Raw genomic sequence first — 18,060 nt, 5'->3', positions numbered from 1 at the left:
GAAGCTTTGAGTGTTGCCATGGAGGGTGGTGATGCCGCTGTTACAGCTGTTGTTCGAAGTGTTGAGAACCGAAAGCAAGAACTCAACTATGATGAGCCAATCCCTGAGGAGGATGAAGATGAAGATGAAGAGGAGAAGGAAGAGGAGACTCAAGAAACTACTGAGCCAGTCGCTGAACTTGAAGGAGCTGCTGCTGCTGTCGGGGGAGAGAATGAGCAAGTCTCGAGCAGACCTGCATCCGAAGTGAAATCTTTTGACTCTACCAGCACCCTTGTGCCGGAGGAAGCAGGAGGCTCAGGAAGCCAGACACCGGACAGTGCTGCAGGTTTGAGGAACGGCTATCAACCTCCTCAGGCAGGGTTTGCTCCTATCAGGAGAAAGCCCATCACCGGCGCGAGACCCACCCCGTACAGACCGTATCAGCCACCTGGTGATGGAACCCAGCAGCCCGGGTCCGAGCAGAGTCAGTTCCTTGCTTACCGGCCAGGGGCTCAGCCAGAGGCTGGAGCTCCTGTTCCGCAGCAGCCTCTAGAGCAGGCTCCCCAGTGGCCACCGAACTCAGCCGGATCGGCAGAACAGTAAGTTGACCCTCTCGTGATGATCAAGCTTTTACTGACGAGAAAGGGTACCTGGATTTGACAGGAAAGAGCATCGATCGTCGTTCTTTGGGATGAAGAGTCCGTGGTCAGGAGATCGTTACTCCTAGGGTCTGATAGAGTGTTACACATGGTAGCATGTTAACGTCTGGCACTACTTCTCAGCTGCCCAAATGCTGGATTTAAAAGAAACACGCAGGAAGTAATATTGAATCTTAAACTACTTGTTAAGACGAACAGGAAGAGCAGCAGTACCCGTGACGTTGAGGCTCAGGAGATCAGGTCGTGAATAGTGTCCCACAACGTCAAGGTTCTGCTTAGCCTTGGCTCGATCGGCAACATCAATCTCGGCATAGACGATGCCCTCTGCGCCGGGGTCAAGAGGCTCAGAGAGCTCAGATCCATCAGGACCGTAAATCATGGTGAAGCCTCCACCGGGAGTCTTGCCCCAGGATCCGGAACCCATCTCGGCCAGCTTGGTGTTGGCCTTGCCCTTCTCACTAAGAACTTCGGTGCATGTCATGACGAAGCATGCACCCTCCATTGCCATGACCTGGGAGAACTTGTTGCTTGCAGTTCCAGAGATGTGGTAAGCCCAGGGCTTTCCCTCAGGGGGCTCCCAGATGAGGGGCCAGCTTGCAACGTGGATGTCAACATCCTGGGAATACTGGTAGTATCGAAGAAGAGGCTGAGTGTGTTCCCAGCAGTTCAGGCCTCCGATCTTGCCGAACTGCGAGTCGACAACGCCCTGGAGGGAATCGGCTTGGCCATCGCCCCAGTAAGCCCTCTCCACGTGGGTAGGCTTGATCTTGCGGCGGTGGTGAACAATGGTGCCAGTGGGGTCGATGAATGACTATCACTATCAGTCTGTATCCCAACGACTCCACGATAGAAACTCACCTGCGCGATGTACAAGGTCCCGCGATATCGCTCGCTGTAGCCAAGAACAACAAATACTCCAGCTTCGCGGACAGCAGCCCTAATACGGTCCATCTCCTTGGACTCCCTCTCCATCGAGTTATCAAAGTACTCGTTCATGAAGGGCACATTGTCAAAGACAGAGTTTTGCCAGATGCTCCTTGTAAGGTCAATGGGCTAAGTACATCACTCTGAGGGACACCAAACTTACCACGGATAACCAGGGATAAAGACTTCAGGGAAGCCAACGACGTTGGCTCCGTTGCTGCCAGCTTCTTTGATCAGGGAAATGACCTTTTCAACACCGCCTTGGAGATCGTTCCAGACGGGCTCGGCTTGAACGGCGGCAACCTTGATCTTGGAAGAAGCCATTGTTGAAAGTGATGTTGAATGAGTTTGTTCTTGAGATGATTTGTATTGTTGGTGTTCTCAGGCTGTGTCTTGATCGTCCTTCAAAGTGAGAAGCATTGCACCTCTTATATAATGAAGCTCAGATGCTGTGTAACTATGTAAGTGACTAGTGAGGCAATCGTGAGGTTGATCATGCGGGGTGCATGCAGGGTGCATGCGTATCGGGATAATTGATACCCGCTCAAGAAGCATACGGATGAACCCTGGATAATTAATACCCGGGTCCCGTGCGGTCCGTATATCAGAGACGACAGCAAGATCTACGATGGATAATTAATATCCTGACATTGATGGCCATATCATTGAGGACAAGGTGTATCCGTTCGGTCCGTATAGTATCATCCAAGAGGGGATCATAGGCCTAGTCTATGAAGTCGTCAGGGGTCTTATCTTTCAGGATGATAGCTTCAGCAGTACGCGTGGACAGACCAACTTCCCACTATCTTTATCATGCCTTATTTCAATAGAAATGGCCAAATATGAGCCTGGAGTAGTTCTGTGAGGGTTGAGTTTTGCCAGTTGTTGCTACATGAGATACGAACAAGATCCACCTGATTGCTCCCTATCAAGACGCTAGTTGTGCTACTCAGCATCGTCAAGCCTCCTCAGAAAAGTCAAACGCCATGCTTCCCATGTTTTGATCAAAAGCCCAAGCCTGAAAGAGTTCATCAAACATCTCTGGAGGCAACGCCTGCTCCCCGCCGACGCCCACCTCCAGGCCTTGGCCAGTCGGAAAGGCTCCACGCTCGTACAGGTCAAACTGCCGCTTGTTGACTTCTGGAATGTCACCTACTAACTCTGGGGTACTGAGAGCGACGCCCCATTGGTCCGCTAGGGAGCGAATGGCGCGGATGGAGCGGTTAGCCCAGTCCCAATTCGTGTTCATCTCGTATAGAGCCTTGATACAAATGCTGAGACAGCGCATTGCCTCGCTGTTTACATTTGGTAGGCTCATCTTGAGATCTAGTAGATGTATAATGGCTGCTGTGAATATGGGGTGGACCGCAGAGATTGGTTGACATTGCTAGACATTGTTAGTTACTTCCAGGTAATTCAGGGAGCTGGCGACTGACATTTGTATAATTGCTCCTGTATATACGAACAATCTTTGCAATTTTGATTGCCGATGCCTTGCAAGATTTCGAGTGCACATCTTTTCCTTCGGGGTCGAATTCCACACAGTTGCGGCCGCGAGAAAGAACCTTGAAGAAGGGTCGATGAAGAAGAATGATTGAGTGATGGTATTGAATGCTGCCCGAATCATTAGCTTGAAAAGGTCTATAAGTAATGCTACAACTCACTGAAGATGGTATACGTATGGCGGCACAGGGTAAAGACTTGACTCGGACATCTTGAGTGACTTTGGAAGCTGGTCAAACAGCCTCGCAGACCGTAAATGCGTTTCCATGACGCGGTCCTCTCGTTCTCTGTCTGTCCATGAAGAACGCTGAGCATACCTGATTTTGATCAGTAATAGTTTCCGCCATTCAACTTTACATCTTACAATTGATCAATAACTTCGGAAGTGATAATCATGATTTCGCAAGTCTTGATTGCATTCTCGGTAATGTGGGACGTCGGCCAGGGTTGTGAGAATTTTCTCTGTTCTGCAGAGAGAAGTGCTGCAGGTCGGTCTTCAAGAATCTTGGGTTTGGCTGTCGTGATGTTGTACTCTTGGATACTCGCAGGTCTACCCATTCCAAGGCAGTACAATCTGAGATGTTCTTGTCAGTAATTCTGCATGTCCATTTCGTGGATATCTCCTTACTTGTCCAAGACGTATATGCCCCAAAAGGCGACGTTGCGGGCCTCGACGTCCTCTTCGGAGATGATTCCTCGAGCTGCGTATTGTGTGCAGTCCGACTGTAAACCGAGGTTCATCGCCATGCGCGTCGCCATGCCGATGTACATAAATCCAAGACCCTCGTTGTCGATAGATGCCCAGAACAAGCCCAGCAGTGCAGTCGCTTGAACTGTTGATGTTGTCGGAGCTTCAGATTCGTAGTGAAGCATGGTCTTAGCCTGGTCCGCGAAAATATGTCCAGCAGTATTTGCGTCCTCTGGATCCGATCTGAGTTCTGGTCTCGGTGAGTACCGCGACGAAAGGGCGAGTATTGCGTTGAGAAGCAATGGCGTGCAGAAGCGTCCAGACTTTTCCACGTAAAGGTCGACAATGAATGATTCTCTGGGTACAATGTACTGCCATGAATTCTGCCATTTCCAGAATAAACCCAAAAGATGATCGCGGAGTTCATCTGTGGGCTCAAAGAAGGTTGGCAATTGTTGAGCAGCTTCAATACCTCGATGTCGGGCCTGCACTGATGAAGCGACCTTGAGAGATGTGCTGGGCATGAGATCGAAATTACTGGATGTTCCAAAAAATCGCAGTTCTCCGGCATCGCCTATTGTGAAGCATCCAAGTGCATCTGCGAGATCATCTACCGACTCGGTTTGGTTGGTGTCGTCGGATGGCGACCGTTCGAAGCTGGATTCTAATGCAGCGGTGCTCACCCCTTCTCTCGGCAACCGGTAGTTAGAATCATGAACAAAAAGTGGGTTCGTCTGCGTTGCAAGAGCAAGGCTCTTCTCCAGGGTCTGAATGCGCGCTTCCAAGGCCATGATGTACGCGTTGCTCGGGCGCCTAGATTGCGTGAGATTTGAGACAAATATGAGTGGCAAATTTCTTCACCTTCTTTTGCTCTCCTCTTGCGTATACTCGCACTCTTGCTGGCGATACTTGCAAGCGCCGCATGTTGGCTGTTCGCCGTCGCACTGGGACAGTGAGTAAAGGGCCCCCTGCCTCGAGTTTGTTTGCTTACCTTGGTCCTTTTTACTCGACAGCCATTGCATGCCAGGGTGATCCTCTTTCTCCCCGGTCGCCGACCCGGCTCCGTAGTGGGGGACATGTTTGACCAGGGTCTTGGTGTCCAAGCAAGCCCTCCACTGTCAATACGAGGTAATGGTCACCTTTGAGGCTCATGCACATCTCCCTCTCAGGAGGCAACGTTGTCCAAAATGAGCGGGGTTTTTGGAATATAAACATGAAAGATATCAAGGGCAAGGGACCCGGCAGATAAGTTGTTCCAGGATGATCCGCGCCAACAAGCACTAGTAAACTTTGATAACTAAGTGAGGCCTCTCATTGATCCGAGACAGGATCCAAAGTGCGGGGAAGCTATGGCTAGCGTGAGTGGCTGCCAAGGATCGGCTGCCTCTTTAAAGGGGTTGATGCGCTGTCTGCTTACCCTGCACTTGAATGATCAACCCAAGGATTAGGCTGCCCGGTCACCGTTGCCTTGTAATGTGCCTCGTTTCAGGGAACAGGTGAAGAGCTGGATAGAGGGGGGCAATAAAGATCAAGCGGAGAGTTGCGGGTGTTGGACGGATACGACGAAGCCGGTTATGTCTGATGGATTTCCATAGTAGCAATTGACTTTGACGCTCTGGATTTCCTACCTCGGATGAAATTTCTTATGAGGATGGCCACGATAGAGAGCAGTTTCAAAGGCCTTTGGATGTGATTGCCATTGTACTAATCCTGGAGTACACATTTTAGAACAACCTTCCAGGCAAAGTTACGGAATTGTAACATGAAGGGTACATGATAAATCCATTTCTGCAGTACTAGCAGCAACACTGCCTATGTTATCGAGCGTATAAAACTAAATAGTTGGCTTTTCAGTCCGGACAATAAATACCAGTTAGGCACCTGGGTATGTGAACCGCTTGGGCTGAATCCCTGTCCGCGCTAGTTGAAGAGATACCAAAACTCGCACTGAATGGCCACAGAGTTCTATGTATTCCTTAACAGTAGCATCTAGGGTTGCTTTGCTGACTTTACAAAACCAGACCACGTGATCCTAATCTCTGTCGTCGTAGCAATCAGTCGAGCTCGCAACCGGCAATTCCGACCTCATCCTTACATTTGCGATAACAATACAAGGCAAACTTAGCATCCGAATCATATCAAGACTATTAATTATAGCACTTCTTTAACGACATGCAGGACGACCCTGCCATCCGTCTCTGGCTTAATGACGTATCAGACGGTCCGCCAGATAGCCATGTCGCGATTGACGAAAGCGAAGCAACATCGCGTAAGCGAAAGCCATCTCAACAGCGCGCCTCGTCGGTATCAACAGAAGGATACACCGAAAATCTGTCTGCTATATCAAAAAAACGAAAGATTGACAATCCCCATCTCACTTTCCGAGCCGAGGACATGAAGACAGGCACCATGCACAACCCACCATCCAGACCATCTCTGGAGTCCTCCGAACTTTCTGAAGCCATCACCACCAAGACAATGTCAGAGTCCTCTATTTTCTGGGGGGAGATGAGGAGACTTCCTGCAGATGATGCAGGTCTCGGTTATCAAGAGCTCAACGTCGATGCACCTCCGCCTGTGGCTGCCGACTTGGTTCAGCGCTTTGGAGAAATCAGTAAGGGCATTGGAATTCTGCCACATGAGTCCAAGGAAGATATAACAAGTCATGTTCAACAACAGAGCTGGAACCTTCAGCCATGGAAAATGGCCTTTCTGGAAAAGGGTGATGAGTCTAACGCCGCTCTCCCTGGCTCTGTCCCGGCGTGGGAAGACGTGTTTAATCTGTGTTTGCGTGCAAGAGACTGCTTCCTCGAAGGCCACGATGGGACCAGTTGGAAAATCGAGGTTCATTATGAACTTCTTAAAAAGATCTTTCGAGCATCTGGGCAAGGCCATGACGGCTCCTTGGACTTTATGTCGTGGTGAGTTTTTCTAGCATGGTGATGATCTGGACAGACGCTGATTGATGATAGCACAACTGCTCGCCCGGAACGGACCTATCTCCCGCGGCCTTGGGAAGCAAAATTGGTGGACTTTTGCCTTTTTGACAACACAGACGCCGATAGTCAAGCTCGACTGGATTTTATAAGTGTTACACCTGCTCGATCGGTGAACCACACTGGTTACCGCCCTCTTCACCGCCGCCCTATCGTTCTTAGCATCGAAACTTGGCGTCCTGAAAAAACCTTGGACAAGAAAAACCTTGCAATGGGTGTGTGGCATGCTACGCAGTGGAGCTTTCTTCGATCAGCTGTAGCTCGAAAGTTCAGAGAAGATGATCGAGAAACAGCTAGCAAACTAGCTTATAAAGCGCTGAGGGAACTTGGATTTATTCCTGGAGTCATCATCCATGGTCATCACTGGCTGTTTGTTTTTTCGACACTGGAATCTTGGACGGCACTTGTTGATGGGCGCGAACAAACAGTCTATCGGACTGTGTTGTGGGCTGGACAGGAATTTGGATCGACGCGGAGTATGCGCAAGGCTTATCAGATTGTTGCTGGACTTAGGCGTTTGGCTGGATGGGCTACTGATGTTTACATGCCTTGGTATCGGCGACATGTGCTTTTAATTAGGGATCAGGATAAGGATGCGTGATCGCTTCCCATTGATCGACGCATTGACTGAAGATGATAATATATAATAATAGAACGCTGCAAACTATGCACGGGACCAAGCTGCCTCTCAATCCATCCTGTGTGATCCAATGCTGTGGCACGAATACCTAGACCGTGTAGGGGCTTACCTCCCAACATGTTCTCAGCTCATCTCCGCATCAGCCGCAGGCCACAGAGGGAGAGAAACGAGACGCACCAATTGAGCTGCTACCTGTGAAATAATCGTGGCGAAGCAGTAAGCTGCAGGTTGAACTTTATTGAGATTATTGAGATCAACAGGAGACGTATACATGAGTGAACAGCCAGTTTTCTGCTCGTAGCCAATAATTATAGCTGAATACATCGGAGAGCAAGCCACCGAAACACCACGCAGTCAGCTCATGTTCAGCCACTATGCCGTTCCATGGCACAGCTATTCAGCTGCCCAGAATGACGCCATGAAACCTCTCAAACAACACGTCTAGTCATTCCCAGCGCCGTTGGTCCACAACATGATGTGAGCTGACCAGCCTCCATCGTGGCAACCCGCAGGGCTGAGCCTTACTTTTAAGCTCTTTCCGCAATGAGACATTCCCTCTAACCGCTTTTGATGAAACTGGGCGACATCCTATCAATGGTGACGATCATGCTGGGATGAATCTTGGAGACTGGGGTTGGTGATCGTCACGCCAAGCTTTTGTGCTCACGTCGCAGCGGCGCATTGGGCCAGAAGCGGTTTGGCGCCGTGGCTCAGCTTGGAGGGAGAACAACATGACGTCGATAGAATGTATAAACATAGAGTTGAGAATTGTTGAATTATTGTATATAAGGCGTGACCTTGGGAGGCTAAAATGGACTTGAATCAGATCAATTCGCTTTAGCATTGTCCACAGCTGAATCACACACATCACAACCTCTGCATCTGTACCAACAATGCATATTCGCACACCACTGAGTCTGCTAGCCTTTGCGGCAGCTGGCTCAGCTGCTCGCATCGTCGCAACCGACAATGTCCCCCTTCTTGGTCAATCCTTTGCCAGCAACTTTGACCTTTCCAAATCAAAGGCCATCGAAGACGCCAAGGCCAAGTTTCCAAGTCTCATCGAAGAACTCTTCGAATCCAAGGCCCTCGACAAGGATGGTCTCATCTTTTCCCTTGACGTCTTCTCGGCTAGCACAAACAGCTCCATCTATAGCTACAGGCACGTCGGAAAGAATGAGGAAAAGTCCCTTACTGCTGGCAATCTGACCGACACGACGATTTCTCGCACCGGAAGCGTTTCGAAGCTCTTTACCGCGTATGCCTTTATCGCCAAGGCAGGCATGGAGGTGTTTAGTCACCCCGTTACCAGGTATCTCCCTGAGCTAGCTGGCAACAAGAGCGAGAACCCTCTGGAAAGAATAGACTGGGATGAGATCACTGTTGGCACGCTTCTGTCCCATCAAGCTGGCACTGGAGGAGTTTCAGGTGTGTTTTTCTCTGTACTTTCTTATTGTTTTCTTGACTAACTTGTTGGTAGACCTCCTCATTTCATACTACAACTCTACGGACAACCCGACCGAGGGTAGGTTATCGTTCCCCCATACTGGCCATTGCTAAAATTCTTGACTTTAGAGGGTCTAATTTTGGAGGGCCTCAAACATTACCGAGATCTTAGGCGTCCAACAACGACTGCGCACCACACGGCTCTGTACTCCGATGGTGGCTTCAGTCTCTTGACTATTATCTTCTCCCGCCTGACAGGCAAGCCGTACGGCGAAGCCGTCAAGGAAATTCTCTTTGAGCCTCTCGGACTGGACCAGATGTCATCAGGAGCGCCCAACGGTTCAGACATTGATGCGATTGATCGTAGGCCCGTTGATAACTCTAGCTCGTGGGGTGGTAACCCTGAGTTTGTCGCTGGGTATGTCCACTATCAAAACTTGAAGGAATCAAACTAACACGGCTTTAGATCTGGTGGTATTTACGGCAGCACCCGAGATTTCCGTCTTGCTGGTCTATCCATCTTGAACTCTGAAATCCTCTCTGCCGCCACTACTAAAGCCTGGATGAAGCCCTTGAGCGGAACTGGCTCCCTAGTTGAGCTTGTTGGCGCTCCGTGGGAAATCCAGCGTCTTATGATCCCTGCCACTCCTGGCTCAAATCGCACCCGTCTCTCTGACCTTTACACCAAGGCGGGTGGAAATGGTGACTACACTGCCATTATTGCTCTCTCTCCTGACCACGGCATCGGCTTCTCTCTCTTGGTGGCTGGTAGCTCGGCTACTCCAGCTCGCTGGCCCCTGCGTGGCGCTCTTGGCGAGACCTTTATCCCAGCTGCCGAGGCCGCCGCAGCGGAGAACGCAAAGGAGAGCTTCACGGGCACGTTTGTCGCTGAAGGTGCAGAGGGTACCAACCTTACCATTACCTTCGACGAGGGCAAGCCTGGATTGGGCCTAGATTCCTTGTATTTCGAGGGTGTTGATATCCGCTCCCAAATTCTCGGATCACTTGAGCCCTTTCCCATGTCAGTTCGACTCTACCCGGCCGGTATCACTTCTTCAAAGTCCCTTTCCGCTCTGTATAAGAGCAAGGGCAAGATTTCCGTCAAGCACACGGCGGTCATCAGTCCCCTTCCACTAACGCCTCGGGCTGATGTCGAGGGTGGCAAGGGAGGTCTGTTTGACAATTCGCAGGCTTGGATGAGCATTGGACAATATGGATCTGGGGATGAGTTTGTGTTTAACCTTGTTGATGGAAAACTGGAGAGTGTGACGAGCATTGCTTTGAGAGATGCTGGTGTTGAAGGGGACCTGAAGCGAGTTGATTAGATTTGCACATTGTTCATCTGATTGATATAGAGTTTGCATTATTGATTTAGTGTACATATTCATGTAGGATCATCTCATTCAGGTTTAGTAGATTCAAGACTTTATGTGATGATCCACCCAACTTCCCATATAAGATAAATGGCGATGCTGCATGACTTGAGCATGGACTACTACATGAGGGCCAGTCTATGTTTTACTTAGGCGATAAGGCAAAACTTGAGTCATCTGAAAATAATATTAACTATGACCATTCTGCCACATTAATAACTACCGCGAGCTCAACCTCCCAGCCTGGGGCATGCAGGCTACATCCTTGCCATTGACACAAAGTCTTGGGATCACCCTAGTAAAAAGCCAGATCTAGTGATTAGTCAACTCGTATAAACTATACTACTGAGAAAACGGACCAAATGCAATACTAGATGCTTATGCAACGCATCTCCCTAGTAGCCCAGACTTTAATTAGGTAGTAGAGCAAACACAACACTGCCAAGTCCAAACGCAAGCCTGCTGATGCCTTAGGTCTCTGCTTCTGAAACGAGGCTGCCAAGCATTGGGCTTGACAATTCATCATGTGACTTAATATCGGCCGTGGCTGTTGGTTGGCTCACATACCCCTCGCTGTGTAACCAGCCTTTTGTTATTTTTTTCTTCACCATTTGCACTTTGTCGCGTCTTCATCTTTTCAAACTACGTCTCCTCTGAGTTTAGTATCGCCCAATCATCACTATTCAATTGGCTTCATTCTTAAATCATCTCTACAGATTATCCCAGGCCCTTTCTTTGCCTTCCCTCACCTCAGCGCCCCACCCATGCGTTCTCATCCTACACAATGCCTGACCCGGATCCAAAACCACCTCAACTCCAACAGTTCCGCGAGTTAAAGAGCCTAGTTTCCCTCTATGAGAAAGTGTTCGAAAAGCTGCTCCCCCCGGATGCCAGTTTTGAGAGGAGGTCTGGCGAGATTCGAACACGTATCGACGAAACATGGGCCCAACTGTCAACTGCTCGGCCTGAGGATGTCCCTAAGTTTCAGGAAAAGATTGTCGAGTTGAGCGGAAGTCTGAAAGAAATCGAACTCGGCCACAATAGACAAAAAGAGCGCTATGAGGCTCGGCTATGGAAGCATTACAATGCGCTACGCAATAGCGTCATGAAGGTTTTGGTGGCGCGGCCTGAAGCGACACCAGCAACTACTGCGAAGGATGGAGATCCTGTCATTCGAAAACCAACAAAGAAATTATCCCTTTCATCGAAGCCGTCGCTTTCTTCACCCGCCAAACCATCTAGCTCTTCTCGAACTCCGGCAACTCCTTCAGTTACTCGTCCAGTGGTAGGCTTGTTCCAAATACCAGAAGTAAATACGTACCTGACAGGTCTCTAGGGAAAACGAAAAAATCCATCGTCTAGTCTGCTTACACCCGAGCCAAAGCGTCACAAACCCGAAACGACCCCGCGCAGACATCCCCGTGGCAGTCATACCGATCAACAAGACTATCAATGCATCACTAGCCCAGAACCTGGCCAAGTGTACCTCGCCTTTTGGGAGAGTTCCAAACAATGGGTTCCGATTCTTCTCTTACCCATGACAGACCTCGAGCGTGTCGGCGTCTCAGGCTCTCTAGACAGCCTCGACTTGGCTGAGATACTCCCCATTTGCTACGACCAAGACAGTCTCACTGGAGAGCGCACGTGGCGGGATGGATACAAAGATGGCCAGACTCTTGTCACAGAGCGCGAATTCCCCGTTATCTACTTTGAGGGACGTGCGTTTCCGGAAAGGAGCCCTGTGGGATGGGTTGCTGCTAAGGACCTACGCAAGTTTGATGTCGACACTGCCGACAGTCATCTTGTTCCGCAGATTCGGATGGTTCGAAAGTTTCTGAAGGAACGTGCTGCTAATGTATCTTGCGATGGGGCAGAACAGACAAGTCACGAGAAAGATGTTTCAGATGGTATGTCCGATGAGCTGTTCTGGGTGTACTGTGGCCCTCCTAACATATTCAATTTCTAGACCAACCCCCGCAAGAAACTTCTACAGTCTTGAATCAAGATGAGCAGCCTCTCCAAGTTCCACCCGCTCCAGGAACAGTCGCAGCACCAGAGGCATCGACGAATGATGCACAGACTGCATCCGGTCCTACTCCAGAGTCTCAGCCAACGCCGCACACATCTGCGACTGGCGAGAAGTCGAGGCCTGATGCTACAACCGAAGCTCGGCCAAAAGAACAGTCACCAGGTGACACTCAGTCCAAGCCCACGGAAGCTCAGTCACTGCCATGGCAAAAAACACCTTTGCGAACCGCTCTCCTTGTCATGGCGGACTTGACACCTTCGCCTCGTGAGGCCACACCAGTCTCGGAATCGGAGCGACCCCAGGATACGCTCACAGCGATGGAACTGGACCCAACGCCTCAGGCATCAGCGGACAATGCGAAGCCTGCGCCAGAAGCTGTCATGGCACTTGACGAGCGGGCTCCGACAGACGAGTCACCTGGACGTACAATCAAGGTCGAGCCCGACTTGGACATCCCGCGCAACGTCGACGTTCTACGCGACATAGAGATCATCTCAATCGCGAGCACCGAACCTGAAGGTGAAGAAGAAGACGATGGAGAGACTTTAATTCCAGAGTCTACCGACGCCACACTTGAACCCCGGGGTCTTCCAGGTCCATCAAAGCAGCCAGGTGCTGGCCGTGATCGAGGCTCAACTCAGATCCGAGCTGACACTCGCGATCCCCCTCTTCCCCGGTCAAGCCCGCCGCCCATTCATTTCACGCCTTTGAACTCGTCGACCACTTCCACACCCTCAGGCACATCTACTTCCGTGCCGAAAACGTTTGCTCAACCGTCAATTCCCAGCTCAGAGGCTCATCATCGCGGGTCAACCAATCTGTCAAATTCAGACCAACATCTACGCAACTATGGCATTAAACGGGTCTCAGAACCTACGGGTACTCAATCAGCCAATAGTCCTCGCCTCCAAACACCCACGTCAGAAGGGCAAACAGCAAGCAAGGGGGTTGTACGCGGCACCAAGGGGCAACCCCCCAGGTCTCATCGCCGACCTCGACCTATGAACAACCGGGCCCCCCCTTGGATTATCCGCTAATGAATAGCCATGGCAAGTACTTTTATTTCTTGTTCAAGCCGCCGAAACGCAAGGGCTACATCAGGGCAGGTGGTTTTGTGCGTCGCATAACTCGGCACTGGGAAACAAATGAGGGTCATCGCCGCGGCGGTCGGTGGTACTTGGTGGCGAGTATTCTTTGGTCCGTTGGTTGAGACCCTCGAGCACTTGTCTGTAAAAAGTATCATCATTGAAGAAATTTGGAAAAGAAAAGTCTAGAAAGTAGAAGGTCAAAAGTTATGGAAGATTCATGACGGAGAGAAGGGAACAGCTGGAGAAGATGGAATGGGGAACCGATTCTTGTGAGTTTTGTGTCATGTTTGGGAGGCATCTGTCAGTCAAGACGCTTGGTTCTAGCCATGGGGACATTTAGTCCATAACTTTAATAAGAAAATTCTATTAAAAATTATTTCTAATATTCAGTGAGGGGTGAATTGGTTTCCATGAACAACATCTGTTCCTGATGAGATGATTATGCGTGTAGCTTGACGCCTGTGAAGACAATCCTGACCAACAGGCCCTATACAACATGTTTGACTTTAATCCTTTTCGCATCATTCAGTCCAAGAACCATCCAGGCAATAAGCTGTCCAAGTTCAATCCGAGGTATGTTTCCAAATCTATCACGGACCCATCTGGGTTGGTTGGTACCATGCGAGGAGTTGGATCAAGAGCATGAAACAGGGAAGTCAACAAGTCTGCCGCTTGTCTCGCCTCGCTTGATCGATGTTTTGATCGAAGCCAAAGCTCGTGAGTCTGTCTTAGTGTTGACAGGATCCGCACTTCCATGTCTGTTCCTGCTTGAACCAGTGGATGAGGCCCCAGTGTCGAGAACAGGGCCTTGGAGAGAACCACCGTCGCTAAAAGAAACTCGTGGGCCAGAGTCGATGAAAGCTTCCACCTCACTGGCCACAGCGGTCCTCCTGGTTGTGCCTCCTGGTCGAGCAAACCACGATACTCCAGAAGTTTGAGAGCTGCATTCAGCAGAATGTTGAGAGAACTATCCGGCCGAGTAAAGTCGTCTTCTTGGGGTGGCGTCGCCATACAGCGAAGATGCACAAGCATTTCTGCTTGATGCAACTGAATAGCCAAAATATATCGATGCAGGATGGTTCGGTGATGGTCATTAGGTCCACTAGAGCCAAGCTTGAGGACCGAGGGAAGGGAATCGTAAGTGGCTTTGAGTAATCCGGCAGCTCCCGCGGCCTTGACAGGGTCGTACTGAGTCGCGTTTATGATGTCGGCCATGACGCCCAACACTTTTGCCATCCTGTACCTCGCAATGATGAAGAAGACGGGTGTCTGGTGATCGTCGCCTCTGGGTGGCGGTAGTTCGGTGGTGTCCTCGTCAAAGTCCTCGTCGGCGAGATTCAAGGGATCACGAGTGTCCCATTGACCCTCTTGGACCATTTTCGGTACTCCGATTTGCATCGATACCATGATATCTGAGATGTAGAGGGCTGCCCATACTCGTCTTCGGATTTCACACTCGATGGGACTCAGCTTCGGAAATTGTGCTGGATCCCGATGATATCCCATGCGCAATGCAAGACGTAGAATGACACCGAGGACAAGCCAAGTGTCAACTTCAGTGTCTGGCCGTCTTACGTGTTCGATGGTGAAGTAGTGTAGAAGTGTCTCGATAACGTACGGGCCTCCTCGACTGTAATCTGCCAGGGACAGACATTGGACCACTTGATCAATGTACTGGGGCCTTGCGGTGCGCGTCTGGGTGTTTTCAATGTCAGGCTCGGCCAACATGTTTGCTGGGCTGAAATGAGCTGATAGACACATCATGGAGTACAAGAGCCCCAGCCACATGATGGAAGCGCTATCGGGGTTGGACCAAAAGTTCTCATACTGCAATAATTGTTAGAAAGAAGCATCTTGTAGTGTCATCTCCATATCTCATCATACCTGTCGGAAAAAGGTTGGTGTATGAAGACATGCGATATCTGAATCGTCACCCTGTCAGTAACCCAGAAAATTGGAGACTGGATGAGTTCGATACGTACGTGGCATCATGTCGAGATCAGTGCAATACTCAGAAACCAAACGGTCTACCACAGGCCTAGGCGGCATGGCAGCAAGGACATCCTCCCTCGAAATGTTCCCTTGATGTCCAAAGAGAAGCGCAAGCTTCTCAACTGGATCCCTAGCAGGGCTGTCGTCAGAATGTGGTGATGGGTTATCGCTCTCTGATTGGACTTCATTCTTCATCTCAGAGATGCTGTCGAGAATGGCGACCCAGTGGGTACTGCTGACGTAGGATGGTGCACCGGTAGAAGTGTTCAAGTTGCCGGCCTTGAAGTTGGGTTGTGGGGACGGGCCTGTCTTGTTGAGGACTTGACATAACGAGTCCAGGCTCATATTGGACAATTGCTCAGTGTTGTCGGGTAGCGAGGTTGGATGTGAGGCTGCGCTAGACTCCATCAGCGAGATTATTTGGTGCTCGAGACTGTCCAGTCTCTTTCGAATCCCAGTTGAACTCTCAGCCCTTGGTCGAGACACGCCAGCCCTCTTGGGCGGTCTCGTAGGTGGATAGGTACATGTTGCAGCAATATCACGCTTCACACAAGTGCTGCACGGTAATTGCCGGTCACATTTGGCCCTGCTCAATGTCAGACCTTCGAAAATGAAGAATCGGAACATGGATGGGTCAGTGGATGCTGCTTACTTTCTCACTCTACAGGCATTGCATGAGAGCTGGGGTTTATCTCTCCGCCTGTTCGGAGGTGGACGCCGACCCGAGTCTGGGGACGATGACGGATGGTCCATTATCTCCGGAAGATACGTTTTTGTCTTTTTTTGAGGAGTGTTTGTATCAAGTTGAATTTAACTCTTTTCCATGTGTTGATGGGATGGAGCGGGATTTTGTCATGTCCGCCACTGTCCGATCCTCCGATCCTCCGACCGTCCGACCGTCCGACCCCGTGACCCCGATCCGGTCCCGCGGAGGATAGAGCGGAATCTTATTGGTGGTGGAATATATCACCAACGAACAAAGATGATCTGATAATATTGTGTATTAATTGATCCAACATGTATTTATGCTTCTGGCGAGATATTGGGAAGCTTATGGAACGATGACTTCGGTGAATAACGGACGAATGCGTCCCGAAAGACGGACATAAAAAACACCACTAATGATCCAGCTGATTGTCTCTGGTATCAGAAATCCTGTGTGGGCTTCGGTGTGCTTGTTTTTGCACCCTTTGAATTCGTGACTAAATGATTCTCGTGACATGGGGTTAAACAAGGTAGAAGGGTTCATTCGATCAACTGCGGGATACAGCAACCAGCTTTGGAATAGAAGTGACCATAAAATAGAGCGATTTTGATAAGTTGCCATGAATGTTTGCACCTTTTGAGGCATTATACAAACCCAAATAGAGTTGCTCCAACTTTCCTAGCCGTCTCAGAGACAGTCTGAGTGCCTAGGCACCACTCCTTGTCGTAAGCAGTGAGCGAAGAGGCAGCAACTCCTACAGCGGGAGTGCTACACTAGGCATTGTAATAGGTACGCCCGATCATTCAATCATTCACCCATTTCCCAATAACCCAACGTCGTATTAACCTCGGAGATAATGTGGATGCGACGGCTCAGAAATCTATTCCCGAGGCCCCTTTCTTAATAATCTCCGACTCCGCAAACTAAACTGTCTAGGGTTTTCCCGAGGCGCGCTTGCTTGAGCCCTATTCCACCATCAATCATCAAACCAACAAACAGTTTATCGCGATGGGGTTGTCGCCGCCAGACCTAGCCAATCGGGGTGCTGCGTCTTCTGTGGACGCACAGGACGGATGTGACCAGATCACCCAGCAGAAGGCCTCAATTGAGGCTGCCACCAACGGCAACTCACCGCTAGAGTCTCACTTTGAGGGGGCCTTGGCATTTGGGATGCAGGATGTGTTGGACACTGCTGCGGGTATGTTAGAATGTGCATCTCACTGTCATACGCTTACAGGCTTTACAGACCACTTGAGTCCACCTATTCCGGGACCGGATTGCGACATTTTCACGTTCAAGGATGACAACATAATACCCTCAACTCTACCAACAGACCTCACACGACCTTATTTGCTCGTAAACATTGGCTCTGGAGTATCATTCTTTCAAGTCTTTGACAATCGCCGATGTGAGCGCATCACGGGTTCGTCATTTGGAGGTTCTGCCCTCTGTGGACTTTTGTTGCTTCTCACAAAAGCCCGCACCTTTGATGAGATGCTTGAACTTGCGGACAAGGGCGATAACTCTAATGTCGATAAGCTGATTGGAGACATATATGGTGTGGATTATACTCGGATTGGCATGAAAATGACTGCTGTTGCATCGACATTTTGCAAAGCATTCAGCAAAGAGCCCCGATCACAGTATCACCTCTCCAGAATAGCAGAAAACGACGCATCACAAACAAGCAAACCACCCTTTTCGGACGCCGATATTTGTCATTCGCTTGTTTTCGCATTGTTCAACAACGTTGGACAACTTGCGACACTGCAATCACGGGTACACGACAATGCCGACATTTACTTTACGGGTCCTTACGTTCGAGGGCACCCTCTCATCATCAGGACGCTTTGTATCGCGGTTCGGTACTATTCTGGAGGAGAAAAGCGAGCGCATGTTGTTAGCGATCCGAGTTTCACAAATGAAATGCATGAAACGTCTTGAGCGGGATGCCTTTTACCGATATACCCTCTATCGATTGAGATAGATAGAAACATATGGAACACAATAGACTACTATGCCAACGGCAAAAGTAAA

At 49.9% G+C, this 18,060-nt stretch overlaps 7 protein-coding genes across 7 annotated transcripts; 4 read left to right on the top strand and 3 right to left on the bottom strand.

Annotated features, from left to right (window-relative positions):
- Positions 1-816: 816 nt before the first annotated feature.
- NECHADRAFT_51531 (uncharacterized protein) lies at positions 817-1,886 on the bottom strand (the record flags this gene model as incomplete). The annotated part of the gene is made up of 3 exons (XM_003043055.1): positions 817-1,449; positions 1,497-1,674; positions 1,726-1,886. 3 exons carry the CDS (start codon positions 1,884-1,886, stop codon positions 817-819), a joined length of 972 nt encoding a protein of 323 aa, XP_003043101.1.
- A 634-nt stretch (positions 1,887-2,520) lies between these two features.
- Positions 2,521-4,831, bottom strand: NECHADRAFT_51327 (uncharacterized protein; the record flags this gene model as incomplete). Its single annotated transcript, XM_003043054.1, has 6 exons — positions 2,521-2,949; positions 2,999-3,176; positions 3,227-3,382; positions 3,430-3,639; positions 3,694-4,511; positions 4,745-4,831. The coding sequence occupies 6 exons, from the start codon at positions 4,829-4,831 to the stop codon at positions 2,521-2,523; spliced, it is 1,878 nt and encodes a 625-aa protein (XP_003043100.1).
- A 1,094-nt stretch (positions 4,832-5,925) lies between these two features.
- On the top strand, positions 5,926-7,350 carry NECHADRAFT_86344 (uncharacterized protein; the record flags this gene model as incomplete). The annotated part of the gene is made up of 2 exons (XM_003043147.1): positions 5,926-6,674; positions 6,726-7,350. The coding sequence occupies 2 exons, from the start codon at positions 5,926-5,928 to the stop codon at positions 7,348-7,350; spliced, it is 1,374 nt and encodes a 457-aa protein (XP_003043193.1).
- Positions 7,351-8,234: 884 nt separating this feature from the next.
- Positions 8,235-10,160, top strand: NECHADRAFT_105590 (uncharacterized protein; the record flags this gene model as incomplete). Its single annotated transcript, XM_003043146.1, has 4 exons — positions 8,235-8,304; positions 8,335-8,817; positions 8,965-9,253; positions 9,302-10,160. Exons 1-4 carry the CDS (start codon positions 8,283-8,285, stop codon positions 10,158-10,160), a joined length of 1,653 nt encoding a protein of 550 aa, XP_003043192.1. The 5' UTR covers positions 8,235-8,282.
- Positions 10,161-10,992: 832 nt separating this feature from the next.
- Positions 10,993-13,274, top strand: NECHADRAFT_86342 (uncharacterized protein; the record flags this gene model as incomplete). Its single annotated transcript, XM_003043145.1, has 3 exons — positions 10,993-11,493; positions 11,545-12,115; positions 12,175-13,274. The coding sequence occupies 3 exons, from the start codon at positions 10,993-10,995 to the stop codon at positions 13,272-13,274; spliced, it is 2,172 nt and encodes a 723-aa protein (XP_003043191.1).
- Positions 13,275-13,850: 576 nt separating this feature from the next.
- Positions 13,851-15,944, bottom strand: NECHADRAFT_86341 (uncharacterized protein; the record flags this gene model as incomplete). The annotated part of the gene is made up of 3 exons (XM_003043053.1): positions 13,851-15,152; positions 15,210-15,247; positions 15,308-15,944. 3 exons carry the CDS (start codon positions 15,942-15,944, stop codon positions 13,851-13,853), a joined length of 1,977 nt encoding a protein of 658 aa, XP_003043099.1.
- A 1,351-nt stretch (positions 15,945-17,295) lies between these two features.
- NECHADRAFT_6316 (uncharacterized protein) lies at positions 17,296-17,916 on the top strand (the record flags this gene model as incomplete). Its single annotated transcript, XM_003043144.1, has 1 exon — positions 17,296-17,916. A coding segment is annotated over one exon (621 nt), but the record flags the coding sequence as incomplete, so codon positions are not given.
- Positions 17,917-18,060: the final 144 nt, after the last annotated feature.

The sequence above is a fragment of the Fusarium vanettenii genome (assembly GCF_000151355.1).
Source record: "Fusarium vanettenii 77-13-4 chromosome 11 genomic scaffold NECHAsca_30_chr11_1_0, whole genome shotgun sequence".
Lineage (NCBI taxonomy): Eukaryota > Fungi > Ascomycota > Sordariomycetes > Hypocreales > Nectriaceae > Fusarium > Fusarium vanettenii.
The sequence above is the reverse complement of the archived record's forward strand: the minus strand, read 5'-3'. Positions and strand labels throughout refer to the sequence as shown.